This window comes from Andrena cerasifolii, chromosome 11 (genome assembly GCF_050908995.1).
Source record: "Andrena cerasifolii isolate SP2316 chromosome 11, iyAndCera1_principal, whole genome shotgun sequence".
In the NCBI taxonomy this organism is placed as follows: Eukaryota; Metazoa; Arthropoda; class Insecta; order Hymenoptera; family Andrenidae; genus Andrena; species Andrena cerasifolii.
In genome coordinates, this window is record NC_135128.1 from 11,365,971 (window position 1) to 11,387,647 (window position 21,677).

Genomic DNA, 21,677 nt, shown 5'->3' on the forward strand with positions numbered 1-21,677 from the left:
TCCGCGCGTTTATCAGCTGCCCGGATACGTCTGATCGATCGGATAGATGGAATAATGCGGATGATGTAACATTGTTCACTTAACCGCGACGTGTGCGCGTGTAGATGATTTAATTGGTCCACGTAACACGCTCACTTTTCACAACGGGGAGGGGGGGAGGGCATTGTTCTTTTGCGGGAACGAGCGACCCGGTGCATCGTCGCGGATTCTTCTGTGGCAGCATTGTATTTGCATATCGCAGATTCTTATTTTATATCGTCGTGTACTCTTTCCTTCTCGAGGCATCGTCAATACCTGGCAGTTTCCTGATTCGAATAGGAAGCAGGATAGTTTTCGACTTTGTATGTAAGCACTTCAACAAAGTATGTATCCATGGAAGTTGGTAGGTGCAGTGTATTAACTCTGTTTTAGCTTACTTGCAGATTATGAATTTAGTTCCAACGTTGACCCAGCCGTCTTGCTTTCAGACATCTTACTTTTAAAAAGAATGGTTTTGGCGGGGGTGGAAGAAGTAAATATATTGAACTATCTACCCCTGGTAGATTGAGTTTCTTTCTTTCATTCCTGACCTTGTGTGGCCTTGAAGGTCGTAGTATACCATATGGTTGAATTTTTCTTGACAGTCGCTTTCATATTGGTAATAAAATATTTAACATTCCATTTAAAAAACTGAAAGTCACCCTCGTTTCAAGGAAAATATTGCGAACACCAAAAATTGAGATACCATATTCTGTTGGATATAAAAAACAGTTTAGGATTTGAAGGAGTTTTCCTCCTTCAGTTTTTTTCAAATACTTACCATTTTCGAGAATCCTGTATAAGAATATCAGGTATAGCCGCTTGGCCGCTGCGAGTACCGCACGGCCCGACCAGGTGAGCCGGTGCTGGGCGACGCAGCTTCAACTTTCGGTAATTTTTACGGGGCCAATTTTAAAATATCCATATTTTTTTTAAATTTGTCCATCAAGGGAAAGAATAGAACTACATTCTCCTTTTCTCACAATTTTAAATTCGCGCCCGATATTAAAAACCTGCATTTATATAAAATAATTGCACAAAAATGGTTCAAATTTTTTTTTTAAACTGAAATAATTTTTTCTTAAAACTTCAATGTCTTCTCTATAAGCACCGCAAAGCTCATCTCCATGCATTTACTACTGCCACAGCTATAATGTATTGAAAAAAAGTTAGCACTTAACTTCAAACAGCTGTGAATTCGACATTTTTCAAAATTTTGAAAAATCCTTTGAGGTACGTTTAAATATCACTAAAGACTGCAACATATTCAAATTTCAGCAATCTACGAAAATTTACTCCGAAATCTGTCCGAGTTTGCATGGAATGTCCCTCCTCGCATATTTATAAAACAACAGCAGGATTGCTCGATACAATTGGTAAGTCCCCAGAGCAGATCACCTATTCACTCGAAAGCTGCTGGAAAAGCAAGGGCCGGCGTGTATGGCAGAGAAGCTCGCCCCGGCGAAAAACAATGCGGGTTCTTTCCCAGTTTATCGGCTATTTTTCAACGGAGCCGGGGCGCACGCACGATATTTAATTTTCGCCCTGCTCCTGCGTAATAACCGGTTGCGTCGGTACTCGAAGCGACGTGAATCCGATTTGCGCTGGGTATCACGACAAAGCGCATCCCCGGGGGCAGGGGTCGACCGAGTAGAACTCTGGAGATAATAACGATTTGAGTACACGGGACATAATGCTAATTCGCAATTTGCAATTCTTTTTACGCGTTCCTCCGCGCTCCGACCGAGCCCCTTCAGCCCTGTCGGCCGGCACGGGGGTGGGGAGGGATGCTTCCATTGGATTTCTTACTAACTATAACACCCGTACGACGCCTCTTGATTACAAATTGCTTATTATGCGGCGGCCTTAACCCAGGCCGGGGTACAGTCCGCGTTAGGTACCGATATTCGGATGGCGCGGCCGTAATTTTCGATGCATAATTTATAGTCGATTTAATGAGCCGCGAAAAAGGAGTAAAGGGCCGCGGGGACTATTTTTAATTATCCATTGGACGAGAGAGGGGCGGGCAACCGATCACCTCCCATACCACCCCTCTCACCCCTTTCCGGCTAATTTCTCCTCCTGTGTCCTTGTTCTTCCGCGCGATTTCTTCGACCCCCTTCGATCCGCGATACTTCATTACTCGGCTACCGCATCTTCTTCTTCTTCGTCACATCGACAGGGGGAGAGGGAAGATGAATTTCTTCGATACAAATTGTGCGCCGTGTAGGGAGCACATGCAGCCCCGATGACGCGGCCGTAAATAGCGAGATAAGGGATTAATCTCGATGCTATCGGCTGATAAATATCGCTGATCGTTATAAACGGCCGTTTCTCTCATTCGATCGGCTGGACGGGGCGAAATCTTTTCGCGACGGGCGATATTTGCTCGCGTCTAAAGTACATTGGGCAAATTCGATCGCGTGATTTGCAAATTCGCTCGCCGGGATACATCGTATGTATTCGACCGCACCGCCTTTAATCCCTTGGGCCCTTGTGCGTATTTAACTACGCGTATACGCGCGGTGATATTTAAAGTCGCCGTTTGCAAATACACGTCGGTAGGTGAATTCCCTTATGCCATCCGAAACTGGAACTATTCTTTCGTACTTGTCAACTACTGGATCGTGTCACTGATTGGTCTGTCAAAAGCAACCAGATTTGTCCCATTTAAGGGGTCGCTATATTGACGGCCTGAAAAGATTGTGATACTTGAGATTTTTTTTAAGAGAAACCCTCAGATTATATTATATATTATTATATTTTTTATTAGATTATATATCATTTTTAAAAAATTATTAGATTAGATTAGATTAGATTAGATTTAGATTAGATTATATATTATTTAAAAAAAAAAATTCAATTGAAAAACAGTACCTAAAACTTTAAACACGTTTTTTTCAAAACGATGTTTTTCAAATTGTTTAGCATGATATCTCAAAAATCAATCACCCGATTTACTTCAAACTTGGTATATATCTTCAGTAGATGTCCCATTCTCGTTGGTACTAAATCTAAGTCGGTTTTCCTGAAATTAGAATAGAATTTTTTGCAGAAATCGATATCTGTTTTAGACGCTGCCATTTTTTTTTTATAATTTTCAGTATTTCTCATTTAATCTAGTTCAGGGGATAGCCACACTCATACCGATTGCACAAATTTTTAATTTTCTATTTCAGACAACTACAATGGCTGATTTTATGCTAACTCTATTGGAAGCACTATAACTCCGGATAAAACCACTATTCTTGCATACAATTTTTTTTTCATATTCTTTAAAGATTGACAAATGAAGCCACAAAGCTGGAAGTAAATATGCTTAACGGTTTTGTTTTAAAAAATTCCCAAAGTTCGCATCATTTTTCATCCGTCAAGGTAGGAAGACCCCCTAACTGCCTCTATGGAAGCTCATAGGCCGGGAGCACATTTTCATCCCTTGACTCACAACTTTCAAGCGAAAGAGAGAGCATAAGAAGAAAGAATTCATCCCAGCTCCCAACACTACTAACTAATGGACTCCCATTAAGGTAAGACGTAATAAATGGTAAAAAGTAATGACTACTTTCAAGGCATTCTCTTATAATCAAAAGTAACTTTATTGCCAACTAAAAATACATATATTTAACATAATATATTATACTCCGATATTAAATAAATTTAGATTCTTGGACATAAACTTTTCGGGCGATTGATACCAAGTTACCTATGCGTGCACTCGCAAAGTTCCGAGCGCTGCGCTACCTACACAAAGTCTTCGGCAGCTCCCAGAATTTCCCGAGATTCACTTTGAAAGTTTGCGGGTACATTTTTCAGGCCCCAAACATTATGATAATACAAAAACAATTTCAAAGTGACTTCCTCCTTAATACCACCCCCAGCTCGTAATCAACATCAAGCCCTCCAGAATTCTTCCACCTTTTATCCTCATCCAATTTACACCCCCATATCATCCCACATCGAAACTGTTACCAGCAGCATTCGAAGCAAACCGAATCACTATGAACGAAGTTGCCCCAATAATTTCACTCCCCCGGGCTGTATGTTTCCCTATCCTGATCCAGTTGCCGCGCCCAGGGTGTTAAGAAGCCGACGTGAAATTGCCAGGGCAGAAAGTTTCATTCGCGATTTTTGCGCGCGTGTCGCCCGGTGTCCGGTTCACGCTCGCGGCTTGTCCTCGCCTCGTCACCATCGTCGTCCTCCTCGTCGTCCAAATGCCGCTGCACGGCCCGGGGCTTCCATCATTTTTTTGTCGGCGTTACTGCACTTCTATTTTCATTCCGCCTCACGTTCCGGAGGCCCGCTCGTGGTGGAGGAGAAAAAATGCGTCCCCCGAACACGATTGATAGGTACGGGCGCGCCGGCGTGTGCGAAACACGGTGGCGCGCTTGTGTGCGGACACCAAGCAGCCGCTCTGTGTATGGATCATCGGGCGTGACGCGTGTGCGGCTGTGTGCAGAAGGCGACAGAGGTGGTGTAGGTGGCGGAGGAAGCGAGAGGACCGGCAGAAATAGTGGCGGGCGGCCAGGAAAAAAGGGGTGTCGCCGTAGTACGTGTTCTGTTGCAACGTCGTTATTGGTAACAGGCAGAAATAGTTATTAGGTATAGTTTATTAGTTCCGCGACGTGTGTTGTAACCGGAGATTTCTCTGCTGACGATTCCGTTCCGAGGGCTGTGAAAAAGGGAGGAAGAGATTAGGCAAATGGAGACACTGTAATATCATTCTTCTTCCCCCACTGTTCTAAATACGCATGCAGGTATGCAGTTTCGTATTTGCGTTCCACTTCGCAGCTGACCACCGCATTCTCATAATACCTACTCAAGCTCCACGTACTGCACGTACCATTTCACTAAAAAGTGATTGGATAAATATGTCCCTCCAAAGTGTGCATCCCCCGAAACTATTTCAAAGGGCTAAAGTCGATCAACAACTTCTGCCATCGATCAGCAGCGCACCGCTTTAGCGACCCCAGAAATCGCCGTATCCAAATTCTCTCCCGGATCCGCACATTCCTCCCCGGAATGAAGCTTGCGAAAAAAAGAGGAGCACAGAAACATCGGTCAGCAGCGCGTTGACATCGCGGCAGAAGTTGCATAAAAGACACGCAGCGGCGATGTACAGCCAGGACAAAACGTTCCCACCCCTATCGTTTTCTTTCGCTCGAGTTCGCGTGCCCCTATGCGAGACGACTGTCGGTGGAGGAGCGCGGGCTTCCACGGAACACACGTACCCGTCGGGGCTGTTTTAATGCCAAATGTGTTTGTCCCAATGCATCAACCACTTCTGTCCCGATCCAGGCGCCCACACCATCGGCCCGCTGGCCTCGTACGTTTTCACGGTTCTCGCGGCGCTCCAGCCTCCAATGTCCCTCTGTCTCACCCTTGCCTGACAGCCTCCCATTCCCCTTCGAACTTCCTTCTCTGTCGGTTTCCCCTCTGCTCGGCTGCCGTGCGTGCATAGCCGCACAATAGTGGAAGAGGGCCGCGTGTCCGGCCGCGGAGATGAGAGTAACTGGCATCGGGCTGCATCGTTCCTCCACCTCCTTCGCCTCCTCCTACCGTCCGCCCTCCCCTCCCCAAGGCTGCCACCACGGACGCGCCGATCTGCGTGCTTTTTTAATGCTAAATGTAGCCTTTTGTTTGCGCGGCTGTATAGGAGATTCGGGCGAGGCTGCCTGCCGACCGGCCGGGGCTTTTTTTCAAATGCTAAACGCGCGCTTCGTGCCCACCCATCCTATGCTGCGTGGCATCTACAGGGTCGCGTCGAAAGAGGAAGTTGCCATTTCACTGGTGACGCGTCGCGGCGCCCCGTCCCGGGACCAAGATGTGTGTTCTATGTTCATGATACTGTTAGGGGACTTCGGGGGCGTAGAATGAAGGTGCTAGGAGATTCTGGGTGTTGAGTGAAGATATGGAAGAGTCGCTTTGATGTTAGTCTGAAGAATGTTGAAGATAAGCTACGTGAAGGTAGAAAGGAGTGTGTGTGCTGAAATCTTTGAAGATACGAACTCCGGTCTTAACGTTTGGATCTACTAGAACTTGGGAAATTCAGGTGCAGTGGAGCTGGAAGCCTGTTGCCAGAAGTAGGATGAACATGGCCGCTTGAAGTCCATATGACGTAGGTGGTAAGGAGCAACGGAGAGAGAACACACCATGGCAACATGGCATGGAGTACACAAGTCGTATTAGTATATACAGGGTTATCCACTTAACGCGGAACGCGAGAACACATGAATTGACCACGTAGTCAGTCCCTGACCCGAAGAAGAAATTGGATTTTGGATGTACCAACGCCTTGCTCAGGATTTTACGATTTTAAAGTGTCCAAATACTTTTTTTACTAACTGTAAATTATAATTTATAAATGTACCTATAAGCTTAAAAACGTGCTCAGCAGGGCCAGCAGGCTCCACAGTCATTCACTAGTTGTAATGAATTTCTAACCTGCCAATATTTGACCAGTCGGCCATTTACTGGCAGAACGCTTCTGTTTTCAATACCAAAGAATGTCTAATTTTAATAATTAATGAGATTTTCTTTTCATTGTCATTAGTTTATATATAAAAACAATAAATATTATTAGCACAATACATAGTTTTCGAGATTATGTATTTACTGCTCTCTTACTAAAAATTTGGCGATTCTTGAATGAGTGGCTACGGGATCAATTTTAGAAATACTTTTAATAAAAATTGTACTTATTAATGTTTGCTTAATACGCGTAACTAAAAATATGGGATATTAAAAGTGCGACTACACTCCATTTATAAACATGCAATAATTTTTAAATTTATAATTTACATTTCTTTACCTAACGGTCATTCACTGGTATGCGGTGAATTACTCGTTGGTTTACCCTATATGACGTATTATAGTACGTGACGTCACATGGCCTTTACTTTGAAGCCTTCACCTGGCAAGCCTGACCTGGAACCCTGTGCACCTTGACACCGACTGCCTTCTTTACAGCTAAGGGTGTTGCACTCGTCAGTCGAGACTTAGAAGGCCTCAGCACTGGTCCGCCAGCGGGGTACGTACCCCGGAATCGCTAGTTGCCATCGTAGGGACTTGCTTCTGGGGAATAATCACCCAGACTCGAGCATCAAGCCTCGCGGTGTTCTTTCAGCCACAACACCGCGGGCACAGTTCGGCCAGCAGCGCGTCGAGATGCCAGCGAGTACGCGGAAAGCTATAACGCCATGGAAGCATCGTACCCCCAGCGGTGTGTGGGTCAGTTTTTCGCGCACCGACCGGCCGTTCTTTTGTGCCGCCCGTTATTGGTATTGGTTAGTGCCCGTTTCATCCGCGAGCGGCGCCAATGTGTGAGGGTGTAATATTTTTTACTCTTTCCGAACACCCACCCCCATTGGCCCCTTACCCCCGCGCCGTTATCCCGGTCCAGCGGTCCCCCGTCGCCCCTTGCCCCCGAAATGGCTCCGCGGAACCGTCGCATTCGTATGCGTGGCTTCGATGGGTATTGATATATTATTCCCAATAGTTCGCGTCCCGTCTCCGTTGCACCCGCGGCCGGCCGCCTGGCTCCCTCTCGCTCCGCCAATCCCTCTCGCTCCAACCAGCCCCCGCGCTCGTGCTCCCCCTTTTTTTGGTCAGCACTCGGCGTTTTTTTCAATTATAATTCTTTTTCGTATCCAATCAATCATTAGTATTTCCATTGTCCTTCGGTATTTTCATTTGGCGTCGCGCTTCGCGCGAGATGGAGGGACGCCCCGGCGGGGGCGAAAGGGGGGCGCCCCCCTCTGCACCGACCCAGCCGGCCCCTCGCGTTCTCCGCGGGGCACCCCCTTTCGTACACCGTCCTCGAGTTCGTCGCGCGTACGTTCCCGGGTATAACGATGGCGTCGCCAGCGACGATTCGTTAATGCAATTGAATATTAATTCTCACTTTGTCGACGCCTCTCCACTTTCCCGGATATTTTTTCCTCCCTTTCTCGGCCAGCTGATCCCTGCCTCTCTCTTTCCCCACCTCCCTCCCCCTGCGGCCTCTCTGTTTCGAACCCGTCGCGGACTCGTCCGCCGGCGGACGAACACCGCGGATGACGTATACCCGTCACCGCTGACACATCTCATTGACGGCAGAAATAATAGATGGCTTGCTTCCTCGGCTCCTACATGCACGCGTTAACGATGTGTGCAATCCCTTTTTGTCTTGCGGACAACGTTAATACCGCGCTAAGGACCGGGGGGATCAGGATGAACCGATAGCGGATCGCTGCTGACACCTTTTGCAACCCTTGTAAATGAGATATGCAGGGAATCTACAACTTGCGCGCAAGTGTACAGAGGTTTGGAAACTATAGACGCTAGTAGGAAATAATAGAACGTCACTTAAGTGTTCTTGAAATACTTATTCAGTTTCTTCATAAAAATTCTATATGTAATTGTGTACCGTAAAATGGGAGAACACTGGCAGTTACTTAACATGTATTAAGGGGGTATACCCATTTGAACCCTCGGAAAATGTGTACATTTTGTGGTTTTTTTTACAAGTCAACGGCTTGATGAAGATTTCCAGTTTTTTTACTATCTTTACATAGTATAATGAACTGCTTACAAAAAAAGTTTCAGTTAAAAAACTATTGTTTTTCGGAAGTTATGCATACATATCCGAAAGTCTCTCGATTTTAGACGGCTAAACGGTGGGCCTAAAAACTCGCGCTACGTTCAACCAATTCACTTCCAATTTTGCATGCAGGATCATAATAACATTCCACATCGTCCAACGAGGGCTTTTTTTATTCCGATTCTCCGTTTATTATTTATAAAAAAGAAGGTGGCCTTTTCTCTTAGAAAAATGTAACTGTACCTTTGATCTCTCACCATTTCTTCATTTTTCAAAATTTTCGAAAGCGGCCCCGTTGGACGATAGCTATTGACATACTTTATAAGAAGATTTTATTGTTTTTCATTTCAGACACGACATACAGCTGTTTTCAGGGCCACCGTTTAGCCGTCTAAAATCGAGAGACTTTCGGATATGTATGCATAACTTCCGAAAAACAATAGTTTTTTAACTGAATTTTTTTTTTTAAATATTTCATAATACTATGTAAAGATAGTAAAAAAATGGGAAATCTTTATCAAGCCGTTGACTTGTAAAAAAATCCACAAAATGTACACATCTTCCGAGGGTTCAAACGGGTATACCCCCTTAAAGAAGGAAAAGCGCAAATGTAAAAATGTTAATCTTTATATTATACAGCAAAATGTTACAAAGATCTGCCAATATTCTCCCAGTTTGCGGTACTTTCAAATAATGAACTCGCTCTGCTTTAATAATGGAGGTTTAACTCTCCCCCCTCCCTCTCAATTGAAATTGAGCCTCAAGTGCGTTAAACGTAAGTTCACGTTCGGGGTGTTCGGGGGTAGAGAAAAAAATAACGACGCGAAAAGTGTAACGGACTGTTTCAAATGCGGTCTCGCGTTATCAGCGCTCCCTTTAGCACCTGAAAATTGCCTGGCGCTTTTTCCACGCGCGACGCACTTAATAAAACATGCTCGCTCCTCCCGTTCCACGGGCCTCTCTCATCTTCCAACCCCCGTCTCGGTTGCTCTCACGGGCACACGATCGCGCGGACTGCACACGGCCGCACCGCCTTTACACAAATCCACGCTTACACCCCCGCGCTCTGTTTTCCTTTCCCTCCCTCTTCTTTTCCCTTGGTCACGCTTCAACACCTTTCCCCCGTTCCTCTTTCGAGTTTTGTGTACTACATCGGCAACCGAGTCTCTTTATCTTCCTTTCTTTCTCTACGCCCCTCGTGCCTTGCCCGGCTTTCTCTGTCCAGCCGACTGTAGGGGTGGCCTCCTCCTCGTCCCTCGCCGTTCTCCCTACTGCAGGACGGGCCGACGTCGCTCTTCCTCCCTCTTCGCTAGCACGATGCAGAAGTTTCCAACTGCTCCAGCGACAGCCAAATAAATGTCTCTCCTACTCCTTGCTCCGACACTTCTCTCCGCTACGCTCGGCTAATTCGGCACGCGTACCACGGTAAAACTTCGTAACCAACCCCCCTCGCCAGTAGGGAATGTTTGGAGATTGAACAATTGGTTCGGATTTTATTCCCGCTTCTCCCCTCTGGCATCGCGCTCGTCACTGCTGCGACACCCCTTTGACCTGTCGCAGGTGACACTCGGTGAAGGCTGAAGCATGCGTTCGAATAATTGAAACCAGTTACGTGTTCGATGTATTTTTAAACACTGTCATTTCTGACCGAAGCTCGCGTATTAAGCATTCAGTTGTATCTTGGACTGGGGCTGTTTTTACACGTTTTTGGAGGTTAGAGAGCTTAGCGAACAACGAGCATGTCACAAGATGTAACTTGCAATTATGCTGTATTTGCTCGTGCTTTATTTATTTCTTGTGGGTTAACTCTTGTTGAATTGAAAGAGCTTAGCACGAATTAGTTTAAATAGTCGGAGCTTTTTAAATGTACAGAGGGTGGACAAATTATTATACACGTGAAGCTCTGCAACTCATCCCCATTCCCTACACCTCTCTAACTCAAAAAGAACACATAACCTAAGATCGCAATTTTGCCATAGACCCAGAACGATTAGCAATTAATTAGTAGCTTAAAACGGAGCAACAAAAAATGATCCCCTAACATATAATCAGCAGAATACCCCATGCGCGGCACGTAAAACGCAGCTTTTTCACTGGCAGAGCGCGTTCTTCTTGCAGAACCCTTCACCAAACAGGTTCCAGCGATCGATCGGAGGCCGGGATCGCGGCATCGCCTGGTGAAAATCATCGGTGCAAGTTGTTTCCGTTACACAGTGGTCAACCGAGGGCGAGTGTCTCGGGGCCGCCGGATATAGCAATCGCGGAGTGTTTTTCGCGTTGTTATATTTCGGGTGGCCGTGCAGTCACGCACGGAAGAGAGAGAGAGAGGCGCATATGCCGTGGAAGAAGAGGGCCGGAGCGGTTTGGCCCGCGCGTACGTGCGGCCGCCAGGCCATTTGCCCCTGCGGTCTCTTGATTCCTAGCGACTAAATTTTCATCTGTACTCATTCAAGTTTTAATGTGTTTTTGCGGCATCAGTCATTCAAACTTAATCAACAACCAGTTACGCGTCGGCCCGCGCTCGCGCGCTCTTCCCTTGTCCGCCGCGAGCCCCGCGATCCTCCCCGGCACGTTTATCCGTTTCCATTCGCCCTGGCCGCGCGCGCGGCTGTGTGGGCGCGACGGAATATTGGCCGGCCGCTCTGTGACGAGAGCGTATTAATTATAACTCTGGTCAGAGGAACGTCAAGAGATGCTTTCGCAGATACCTACGATAAATTGTCGGTTTACCAGCAAATCTCATTTCCAAACCCCGCCATTTTTCCGCTCGTTTGTCCACGCCCATAGGCAGAGAACAACGCTGGTGCCCGCGCCGCGGCTACCACCAAGTGGTATTCTCCCTTTTACTTTCCCGCTTCTATGCATCACGTGTACACGTCCGGCACCGCTCCGCCGGCGACTGTCGCCTGCACAAGAGTGCAATGACAGCGAAAGGGAGAACGGCTTTATCCAATAAAGTTGACACGGGTAATGGGAATGTCGACATTCACTGTCTTGTCCGCGTTAACAACTCTGGTTCCTTCATCGTCAGCTGGGTCATGCATGGGGCATCGTCTCTAATCGCATTCGCGAAGATAGCACGATGAATTTGTAAGGTTTGGGGGAGGCTGCAAGTGTGCGGTGTAGCTAAAGGGTTTTGGAAATGTTGTGTTCATTAGCACGAGACCAACACAGTGGTAATACGCTGTTCATCCTTTAGCATCATATATCCAAAGAGTTCAGAGTTTGCTCACTTCATCTCATGTTCCCTAAACATCATCTCAGACCCTGGTAACTCAAGGTATCCAGGCTTAAAACCTGGTATCGTTAAAAGCCACAGCAAAGATCCTCCTCTCACATAAAATGTTTACAGGGGAATCCATCTTCACGAACTTCCTAAATTGAGAGGAAACTAGATGTCAGGCTCTCCTGCAAGCCACCATCCACCACGTCGTGAAACGTCCCACATATGTCTCCCAGGAGGCGCATGGGAACCGTGGTTTCCAGGATGACAGAAACATTTCCCTCCCAACAAAAATCCTGGCCGATCGTGGCCTAATTGGACGAATTCATGTCAAACTCCACAAAGTTACTCCCAGCGTCTCGTCGTTCATCCAGAGTCGCCAACGTCCCTCTCACGGAACACCAGCGAAGACGCATCCAAATTAGGCCGGGGTCCCGAGGAACCCGATACCGGGGCGATCCATCTCGACGATCCAGCGGTCTTCCTCGATTGTCATAAAACAATTGACTCGGGGAGATTATCGCGATGGGAGTGTCGTAAATACTTCAAGATCGATCGGAAATCGCGAGCCCAGTTTAGCGAGCGATCGAGGATGGAATGGGAATGGGCATCCATCAGCGATTCGCAATAGTAAAAGAGGGACAGGGAACGGGGGGGAGGCCTGGGCGCGCGCGGAACGGAAAAGGCATCGGTTGCCCCGGAGCCAGCGAGATGATCGTTTCCGTAATAAAAATCGTCAACCAGATCGTAGCTCACGTACCGATACGGGCCTGCACCACTCCCTGTCGGCCAATCAGGGCCTCCCGTCGGCTTAATGTATTCAAATGTAAGCGGTAGCAGTGTTTATGTCTTGACATTGCAAATTGTGCCGGCTAGGCCATAACTTATAGTAATTGCTGCGCGCCGGAGTAATTATTTATACACGTGATATAGCGTATAGAGGCTCCACTCGCGGTTATTCCGAGCGGGTATCCGTGTCTCGCTGCTATAATTGTAAGCGTGAATATCGAAAAGGGGCTTATGGGCCGCGATATTAATCTCGGGGCCGTTGCCGCGGACGCGAATCGGCGACTTCGATGCCTCGCGCGAGGGACAAGACGGAATCCGTGGCGCTAGGAAAAACTGCACGGCGAGGAACTGTTAAAATCGAACGCGCGGCTGCTTCGACCGGGTTGCAAACTGTAATTTACGTCGGAGGGTAATGGAACTTCGTGGTACAATTAAGAGGATGTAAAATATGGGGTCTCCACAAAAATGGCGTGATTTAAAACTGCGTGGATTACTTGGGCTGCTATAAGTACAGCTATGGAACCCTCGGAGCCATCCTGTACCTGGGATTCGAGTAGTTTAAAATGTCCTCTTCAAATTTCTTAAACTTGTAGATATGTTCTCCTGGCACCAGACTAAAGAGGTGAGTTGAATAGAAATTTAAGTAAAAATTAAAAGTACTAAGGGGCAATTTGAGTTGTAATCCTGGAAGAATATTCATAATACCTGAAACAACATTGATAAAGCTTGTGTTTTTTTTTAGCAAAGAGAGTCCTAAGGCCTCTTTCCTAATCCATAGATATTGTTACAAAAACATGCACGTAATTGTACTTCGTTTCGAGTATAAATCTCGAAGCTGTAACTAAACATGCGATAACTTCGCCAGAGCCGAATGTCGCTTCGTTCGCAGCACTGCCGTGCTGCCATCTCGCACAGCCCAAGGGAACTTACGCCCGTATAAAAAAGTGTGTCAATTTTTTCTTGCAATATGGCTGCTTTTGGCAAATAAACCTAGCAGAAAGATGATACTTTTTAGCCACCCCATGAAACTAAAACCGATGTGTGCATAGATCTTGGGTGCACGTACAGTTGCGTGTACTTGAGTGCCTCTGGGGTGAATCGGGGTGCTCCCTTTGGGTCCATAAATCAGAGTGGAAATTAAGAATTTCGGCGAGCGGAGGCGAGTGTTCTTCGAGAAACGCTAAGGGCATCGAGCAAATTTCACGATGTCTGTCGATAAATCAGTTTAAGCATTCAGCCGATGAGAAAGGGGGTGGTTTTGCGGTGTAACAGGTGGTTGAAATTCTCATTCGCCTCGCCTTTTTACTCCTTTATCGGCAAAAAGGGAAAGAATAAGTTCCAGTTTATGAATCGGGGCGCGTTTAACGCTTCTTAAAAGGATAAAGCGGCCCCGACGGCTTTCCCCCCAACAAGGGAAATTGCGGAGCCTTTTACGAGGCAATGGAACATATCGGTAGAGCCTCAAAGTCCCTTTCCACTGGCATTTATGAAGCAAGTCCCGTTTCCTTATTGTGACCTTCTATTTACTCCGCCAACTACCTACCAACTCCGCTGCGATATGGATAAATGTAACCCAAGTCACCGAATTCGTTTCACTTTTATTTCGTCGCTTGAACATTATCACAAACTGGCAATCTTAACATAGTTAACGAAGGCGATCACGTTCGACCACCCAACGAATCGTTGCGCGTGCAAATTCTTAACTATTAAGGTAAAAATTAAATAAGATCAGTTATTATTTACAACGTTATTCACAGAATACTTATTGTACAAACGTAGTGTTAAAGCTTGGAAGTCTTCACATGTTAGGATACTGAGTTGTACGCCTCATCCCTGGGGTTTTACAGTGTGTTTCTATTCTCATTCGATTCCCTGCCATCGCAACGCGAATCAACGCTGAACGCTATTTTAATCAATTTTCTAGGATACTAACATTTTTTTTTTTTTGTTTAGGAAAGGCCTATTCTAATAATAAATACAACAACTCTTAATATTACCGCGATACATGCATCATACTCAAATAAAACGCAGTACAATCATCCCTCGCGAGAAGCGAACAATTTTGTCTTCTTTAAGGCACAATGGTTTCTGATGTAAGGAGGACGAGCCGCAGTCTCTATTGGCCATTGTCTCATACATTCGCATTTCAAATAATTCCGTCAGACAGTCAGTACCGCCCGACCCTGCAATTCTTATTTGTACTAAGGTGAACCTAGGCGAATCCTCGGTACATCGTCTGCAACTTAAACAAAACAGCAAGTACCACTTTCCCTAAATCACCAGGGTCGCCACATATCGCCGTTCGCGCCCGAAGGGCCGGCCGCTGCTGCAAATTTCATAGGATTAGGATTAGAATTTCTATTACTCGAGCAAGTCGCCCGCCCCGGCAAATCCTCTGCAGGAACCGCTTGATCTTCCCCGGATTTTAGGCGGCCATTAGAAGAATCCGTGGGAACCGTTGAGCTGATCGATTCCTGGTACCTGGGTCTTTTATCAGAGATTACCAGAAGCCCGTCGGAGTGATGCCTCTTCAGAGACTCCTTTCTGGGCGTCAAGGAGCCAGAGCGATTATAAGTCTTGTCGGTAATCACCGACAGAGGCTGTCGCAGATTGTGCATCGCCATTCCATTGCTGTTCAGTGACTCCGACGAGTCTGCAGCTTCCTTCCTGAGCGCGCCGCTATCAGTCTTGGGTTCCACAAAAATAGACACCGGCGACTTGTTGTCGCTGGTCGAGCTGATCTGTGGCTTCTGTGTCTCCGGCGATGAGGAGAAGCTCTTCGAGGAAGCTGGACTCTGCTCGGGCAGTTTGAACCGTCGTTGTTGCTGGTTAGGTGAGTGGGACTGCGGATAGTGTTCGGACTGGTGGCTCTCCTCGCCGAAGCTGGACGTAGACGTGGTGGGACTCAACAGTGGGCTTTGGGGCCTGTGGACGGCGGTGAATGCAGAGGACTGTCCAATTTTCGAGGTGGATTCTGGGGCTGGCGGGAAGAAAGGAAAGTTCGCGGAGATGGCAGCCGATTGGGGTACCAAGAGAGCCAGCTCCCCTGTCGGCAGCCTGCTGGGTATCAATTGAACCCCGTTTGGTATCTGTATCCTGGCACTTCCATTATTATTCTCGTCGCCATTCTGGAAATCGCTTTGGAAACCGACCTTCACCTCGGGATAGAGGCGCTCCGGCATGTAGGGCACGTAGTGGCTGTAGAACGGCGCCATTTGCTGGAGATTGGTAACGCAATTGTTCAAATGTGATACCAGTCGTTGCTTCACGACCGGGTCGACGTTCTCGAGGTGGCTGACGTACCGCGATACTTCGGTGGCACATTCAGAAAATCCGGAACGGAATTTCGTTAACACCGCTGGATCGGTAGCGACTGCGGTGCTCAATTGCTGACGCTGTACCGTTTGTAAATGCTTCACCGTCATCTCGAGGATATCGGCCTTCTCGAGTTTCGAATGCCTCGTTGGCTGTAACAAAAGAAGAAGCCGTTGATATTTCGCTGGTCCAGCTAGAAACATTCTTCTTATATAAAGTTCAGCTCGGGGCTCGCGTAATAAACATTCGCCATTTATTTTTTCGCACGTGAAACGAGACGTTCCAGCCTTTCTAGGGTAAAAAATGGCCCTAGCACTCGGTCGATAATGCAGGACGCTCTCACGGCGACGGTTGGTAAACAGGCGGCTGTTTTATCTACCGGCGGTACAGACGAGGGGTGAATGACGAAGGGAGGAAAGGTGGTTTTCAGCTTGTTCGAAGCACAGTAATGGAGGTGTACCCTAAGGGTGTTGTTCACGAGTAACCGTGAATACCGATTGTACGTCTAAGGAATCTGTGACGTCTCGGTAACGCCCATGTAATTGGGACGAAACGACCTGTTACCTTAATAACAGAGTGGCAACTTCGGTAGCTAGCGCGAGCAATTTCATAGTTAGCCTGCGGCTACAGGCGTTGCATTCTAGAGGAACGTTTTATTAATTCTCTCGTGCAATTTAGATGAGACTTATCACCTGTATGCAAATTGTTTGTTTTTAATAACAGCTAAAGAAACTAACAGAAGGATGCTGATGCAAGGTAGAAACGCGAATGGGGAGGTATCTGACATAAGATCTGCGTGTCATCTGTCAGGCAATGGATATTTTCATGATCACAAAAAGTATCTCATCGTGGGAACCCGTTAGATCTTCAAGAGTATCCCGAAACTTTTTCTCAAACACCGCTAGCCCTTTCTATGCTCGTCGAACTCCCACTAGCCTTTTAGGGATCAATAACCCAACACCGATGCAGTCCTACAACTCCGAAATCCTATTGTGCTTTTTCCGCGCTACGGTCCTCTCGTCCCTGGATCAGCGCTCGCATTTTTATGGTAAACTGGCGGTCACCTTCGAAATAAGCGTGGGAGTCGAAGAAGAGATCGCTTACACAGCCCATTGGAGCCCTTCTGTTCCCTTCTTCAGCTCCCACCGTGCTCCCCAAAAACCCAACCAGCTTCACGAACGTAAACAAAATCAGGATCCAAAATTTCGTTCAAAAGAAGCCACCTCAAGCGCGTGAAGAATTTCACCATTACTATCATCCTCGACAGAATCTTATCACAAAACTGACTATCTAAGATGACTGCTCGTCTTGGGTACGCGACACAGGAAAATCGTGGAGGAAATCTATTTTTCTTCAATCAAATGTAGCAGCAGAGAGGATCAGGGGGATCGACACCTGCTAAAGGAGCAAGCAAAAGGCAAAGGCGTTGGGCATCCTGTTTTTTGCCCGATCAGCGGCGTCCTCGCGAACCTTGGATCCTTAAAGATGATACGGTCAACAAAGGGAGGCTGCAACCCGAGATGAGATTCTTTTTTCTTCGTAATAATTATTTGGAGGTTCCCACGAACGCGGGGGGCGTTTCGTACGGCCGAACGAGACGGACACCGGAGCGAGCAGGTAGCGGAAGTCATCTGGACGAGGACAAGAGAACGGTGAGAGCGCCTCGCTCTCGTTATATTCCTGTCTGAGAAATCAATCTTGTAGGATCGTGTTACGCTGCGAGGAGTCCTCTGTCCTCCACTGCTGGGAGAAAATCCCGTGGATGGGATCGGAGCTTTTCCTTTAAAAGTCTGTCTTCAGATCTATCGGGGGGTTTGCTCTTTTCGAGAGAGATGTTGAAAAATTTCTTCCTCGAATTAGAAGAAAGCGAGCAATCAAGAAACTACTTGTATCTTTAATGAATTTTACTCTGCGAGATAATTGACGGTGGCAGAAGTTAAGTCTTGACGTTTCTCTCAATGAAAGTCTCATTCCGTTTTCTAGTTGGTGATAGTTGAATGTTAGCTTTCACATAGGAAATGTGCCCGGCGAAACTGAGTTCGTTTAAAAAAAGCGATCAAGTGGAATGTGCCCAACACTGGTTTGGCACTCGGTTCAGGGACTGAAGTGCCATTGTGGAGTCCCCGGCGGAGATTACGTGTTGGCAGAGGGCTTCCACCATCCGTTCCCACGCCGAGGCATCTAAAACACTAAAACAAAACCCATCCACCTCCTGCTACTACGCATAGTCCCGATTCTACGGTCCAAAACAAATCATGTCACGCGGAGGAGGATGGCCAGAGGGAGAGAAGAAAGGAGACGGCCTGATCAAACACTTCTGGCCAACATCCGCTGCTGAGCTCTTCCTATCAGTTTAATTAAAAGATCGACTCTTGACCTTTATACCGACGAGCACCGAAACAATCTACAGCTGTTACTCCGTACACTTTATCTGACGATTATGACTTTAACCAATTCGTGCTGTCATTTCAGCGCGTATGAATTGCGGTCGAAAAAATGCACCTCCGCGAGGGATGGTTCGGTGATTAGCGCACGGGAAGCTGAAGACTTCGAAACAAATATTTCTTTTCGTGTTACGAGGAGTATAGTTATTGAATATTTTCGAGTTATCCTTGGGATACTATTTTTTTTTTATTCCAGTAGGTACTTGCAATTAGCGAAGGGCTTAGTGAAAGGAATTTAAACCGCAATATGGTGTATAGGGTTTCTCATCAAATGTGAGCATCACTTCAAGGGTGTAATTTGGACAGAGTAGGGTAAACGCACCAATAAATGAGCACTTAAGGGTAACGAATGAACACTATTACAAAATTGTACTGCACAAATTGTTGCGATACGAAGCAAGAAATTAAAAGAAGTCCTCAATTAATTAGTTACTTATTTTAATAACTTATTTTACTCGCTTTAATAAAAAAATATCCATGCACTGGTACGTGTCCATTTACTGGTACATCCACCCTATTTAAAATAGTTTATGCTAGCGTTTCTTGTATCTAACGTCGCTAGCGTTTCAATAATTCTCCAGCAGAACTGCGTCAGCGTAACTGATTCCACTGAGTTATTTACAATCAGCGCTTCTTATCTTACGCACGATATTGTTGACTGGATCGGGAGGCTTTCACAATATTCCGCGTATCGTTTCAACTGTTTACCACGTAACAGTAAATACCCCTCATTATTTATGAAGTTACGATACCCCTAGAAATTGGCCAACGATATAAAAATGATACGTACATGGAAACCTACAAGCTGGCTACAAAATAATCGAAATTTTCATTCACAGACAGTGAACACTAATGCATAAATAAAAAATGAAAAAAATAACTATACATCTCCACTACCCCAGATTTCTCGAAAAGAAACCACCTCTACCATTCTTCCTTCTTAAATATTCCACCCCCAAACTCCCCGTACCTACACAGTCCACCCCATATTCCATCGCAACTTCATTGAATCATGTAATCCTTAGATTCCTTCCACCGACCAAACTCCAACCTTACATCGCCTCCAAATTGCACCGAACGACCCAAAAGGCCTCCTACCCCTAATCACGAGGGAAACGATCCCTCCAGGCTGCTACAAAAATATTCCATTGTCCTCCGTTCGACCGGCACGGCGGAGCGAACAGTGGTTGCGCATATTTCCCCGTTATCACTCGTAAACCGGTATCACGTCACTGCAGATAAGTCGTGCACCGGTCACGTTTTCCGCGGCACGTTTCAGGCGCCATCGACAACGTGGATTCCACGGGCACGGTGGCGAGATCACGCGTCTGCCCGCGCGGTCTCGTGCTATCGTCCAGAAAGCTTTGCTGATGCCGTTCCTCGCCGAGAGAATTCCGCCGGTCGTTTCACCGTGTCACGCGATTAAGAGATTAAACCGCGCCGCGTGAGAGCGTTCTATCTGCGTCCGGCATCTATCTGGCCGGGGACTGATCGATCGCGCGCGAAATCACGCTTGTTATCGTCACGGGGCCACTAGGAGGGGAAGCGATAACGGGGCCACCGTCCAAACTAAGGAATCATTTCGTTACTCACGTCTTTTTTCATCGCCTCGAGAATCAGGCTCTTCAGCTCGTCCAGGCACTGATTTATCCGCGCACGCCTCCGTTTCTCCATGATCGGCTTGTTGCTCTGCAATTAGGGAACCGTTTCAGTTAGGGGGCTGACCCGGGGGGTTTCGCGATCGCGCGATATTCAGGCTCACTTCGCTTTTAGGTCCTCTAGGTAAGTACGTTCTCTGTCTTTTTATATATTTTATAAATTCGAGAAGGTTTTATACCCATCGGAGTAGGATACTGGTAGATCTATATGCTCGAACTCAGAGATGGGCAAAATTTTTATTTAAGTAAAATTTGATTGGTAAAAAAATGATTAGTCATTCGTTCGTTAACTCGAGTTTAACATTCTTTTAACTTTTATTCGTTATTCGAAATTTTATTCAAATAAAACTCTTGCCACGAGTCGAAGTGCGAGGGGTGCACCAGTTCGTTAAAATAAATTTAATGGGCCCTCTAAGATATTAAAAATCATCCTTAAATAAAAGAAGAACGGAAGGTTCGCAGTGACAACTGTCAGTACGTCCACAACTAACAATGCTACTTGTCGACGTCTCCTAGGAAAAGTAACTAATTTGAAATTCGTTTTTACCCTGCGCAATTCCGCCTTGGTCATTCCCGACTGCCCATGGGGCTCCGGTTCCTCCTCGCTGCCTGACATCTTGTAATTGTAATAATCCACCATTTATGCACCAAATGTACGCACTCGTCAACTGGGAGAATCAACAGGAACCACACACAAATCGTCGCTCTAAAATCGCAGCCCTCGCCGAACTTCCTTTAGACGAATCGGTGCCGCGCACACGTGACGTCTCGGCTACGCTTCCATGAATGATTCACGCGGGGTCTCGTGATTTTCGCGAGCACGCACCGTGAGCGTTGAACTTGGAGGGAGCTGTTCGTGTACAGGGGATGGGGGATGATCGCCCGTAACGGCGACGTCCCTCTTTGGGGTGTGGAGGGTAACTGTTTGACGTTTTCGATTTCGAAGACCGCATGCCGATGCACTCACCGCGTCTAGAGTGGGGTGGAGTGCGTCCTGGAGTAGGGGTTCCCGAGTACCCTTGGGGAGGGGAGGTCCTCCTGAGACCTGTTGATGTGTGGGAATTCACGCCGTCCTCAGGACTACGGCGATATAGTCCGCTCGAAATTTGAGTCTCTCCTTGCCGGCTCCTTTCGTCGCTTCGCACGCTTTTTCTCTTGCTTTTTTTACGCTCGAACATGAAACTGGGAAATTTCTATATTCTTGAATGATTCCTGCTGCTTTCATTCAGTAACTGCGTTATACACGGAGGACGGAAGGAGGAGTCCTTAAGCGAGGAAGAGATCGAAATTCACGTAAATTGATATTTCGTCCCCAAGCACGCTGGATCATTCACTGTTACACCGTGTTACATCTTGTAAAGCAAAGAAGCGACTGCTTCTCCACTGACACTAACTACAGAACAAGTGTGTTCGTGTAGATCATTATCCCCAATTTCCAACTCAAGTAATTATTTTCACTTAATTTTATTTTATCACGCGGAAAACTGCTGTCATATACAAGGGTTTATTATTGGCGTGAAATGACCTCGCCGTGATTGCACTGTGAAGGAACTAGTGCTAAAAAAAGGGTGAGTGTCCTAGCATACTTATGCTTTTTATATATCGATGATAATAAATGAAATTGTTTATTAAAAAATAATTTGTTTGAAAAA

General features: G+C 46.6%; 2 protein-coding genes across 3 annotated transcripts in view; one reads left to right on the forward strand and one right to left on the reverse strand.

The window, feature by feature from the left end:
- The window catches only part of Exex (motor neuron and pancreas homeobox extra-extra), a 153,468-nt gene that overhangs the window by 65,252 nt on the left and 66,539 nt on the right, over positions 1-21,677 (forward strand). The window lies entirely within an intron of this gene.
- On the reverse strand, positions 14,190-21,053 carry Dpn (bHLH protein deadpan). 2 transcript variants are annotated; one of them, XM_076822955.1, is made up of 3 exons: positions 20,573-21,053; positions 19,961-20,056; positions 14,190-16,075 (listed from the first exon to the last, which is right to left on the reverse strand). In XM_076822955.1, exons 1-3 carry the CDS (start codon positions 20,663-20,665, stop codon positions 14,885-14,887), a joined length of 1,380 nt encoding a protein of 459 aa, XP_076679070.1. In that variant the 5' UTR covers positions 20,666-21,053; the 3' UTR covers positions 14,190-14,884. The 2 variants fall into 2 exon arrangements, with proteins under 2 accessions (XP_076679070.1, XP_076679071.1); XM_076822956.1 differs by lacking the exons at positions 19,961-20,056; positions 20,573-21,053 and adding an exon at positions 19,466-19,840.

Bases quoted from the DNA above. Each gene is read 5' to 3' on its own strand.
- Dpn (XM_076822955.1), bottom strand. From the start codon at position 20,665: ATGGTGGATTATTACAATTACAAGATGTCAGGCAGCGAGGAGGAACCG. The intron at 20,057-20,572 runs GTAAAAACGAAT...CCCTAATTGCAG, and splicing joins CCAAGGCGGAATTGCGCAGG to AGCAACAAGCCGATCATGGA. The intron at 16,076-19,960 runs GTGAGTAACGAA...CTTTTGTTACAG, and splicing joins TCGAGGCGATGAAAAAAGAC to CCAACGAGGCATTCGAAACT.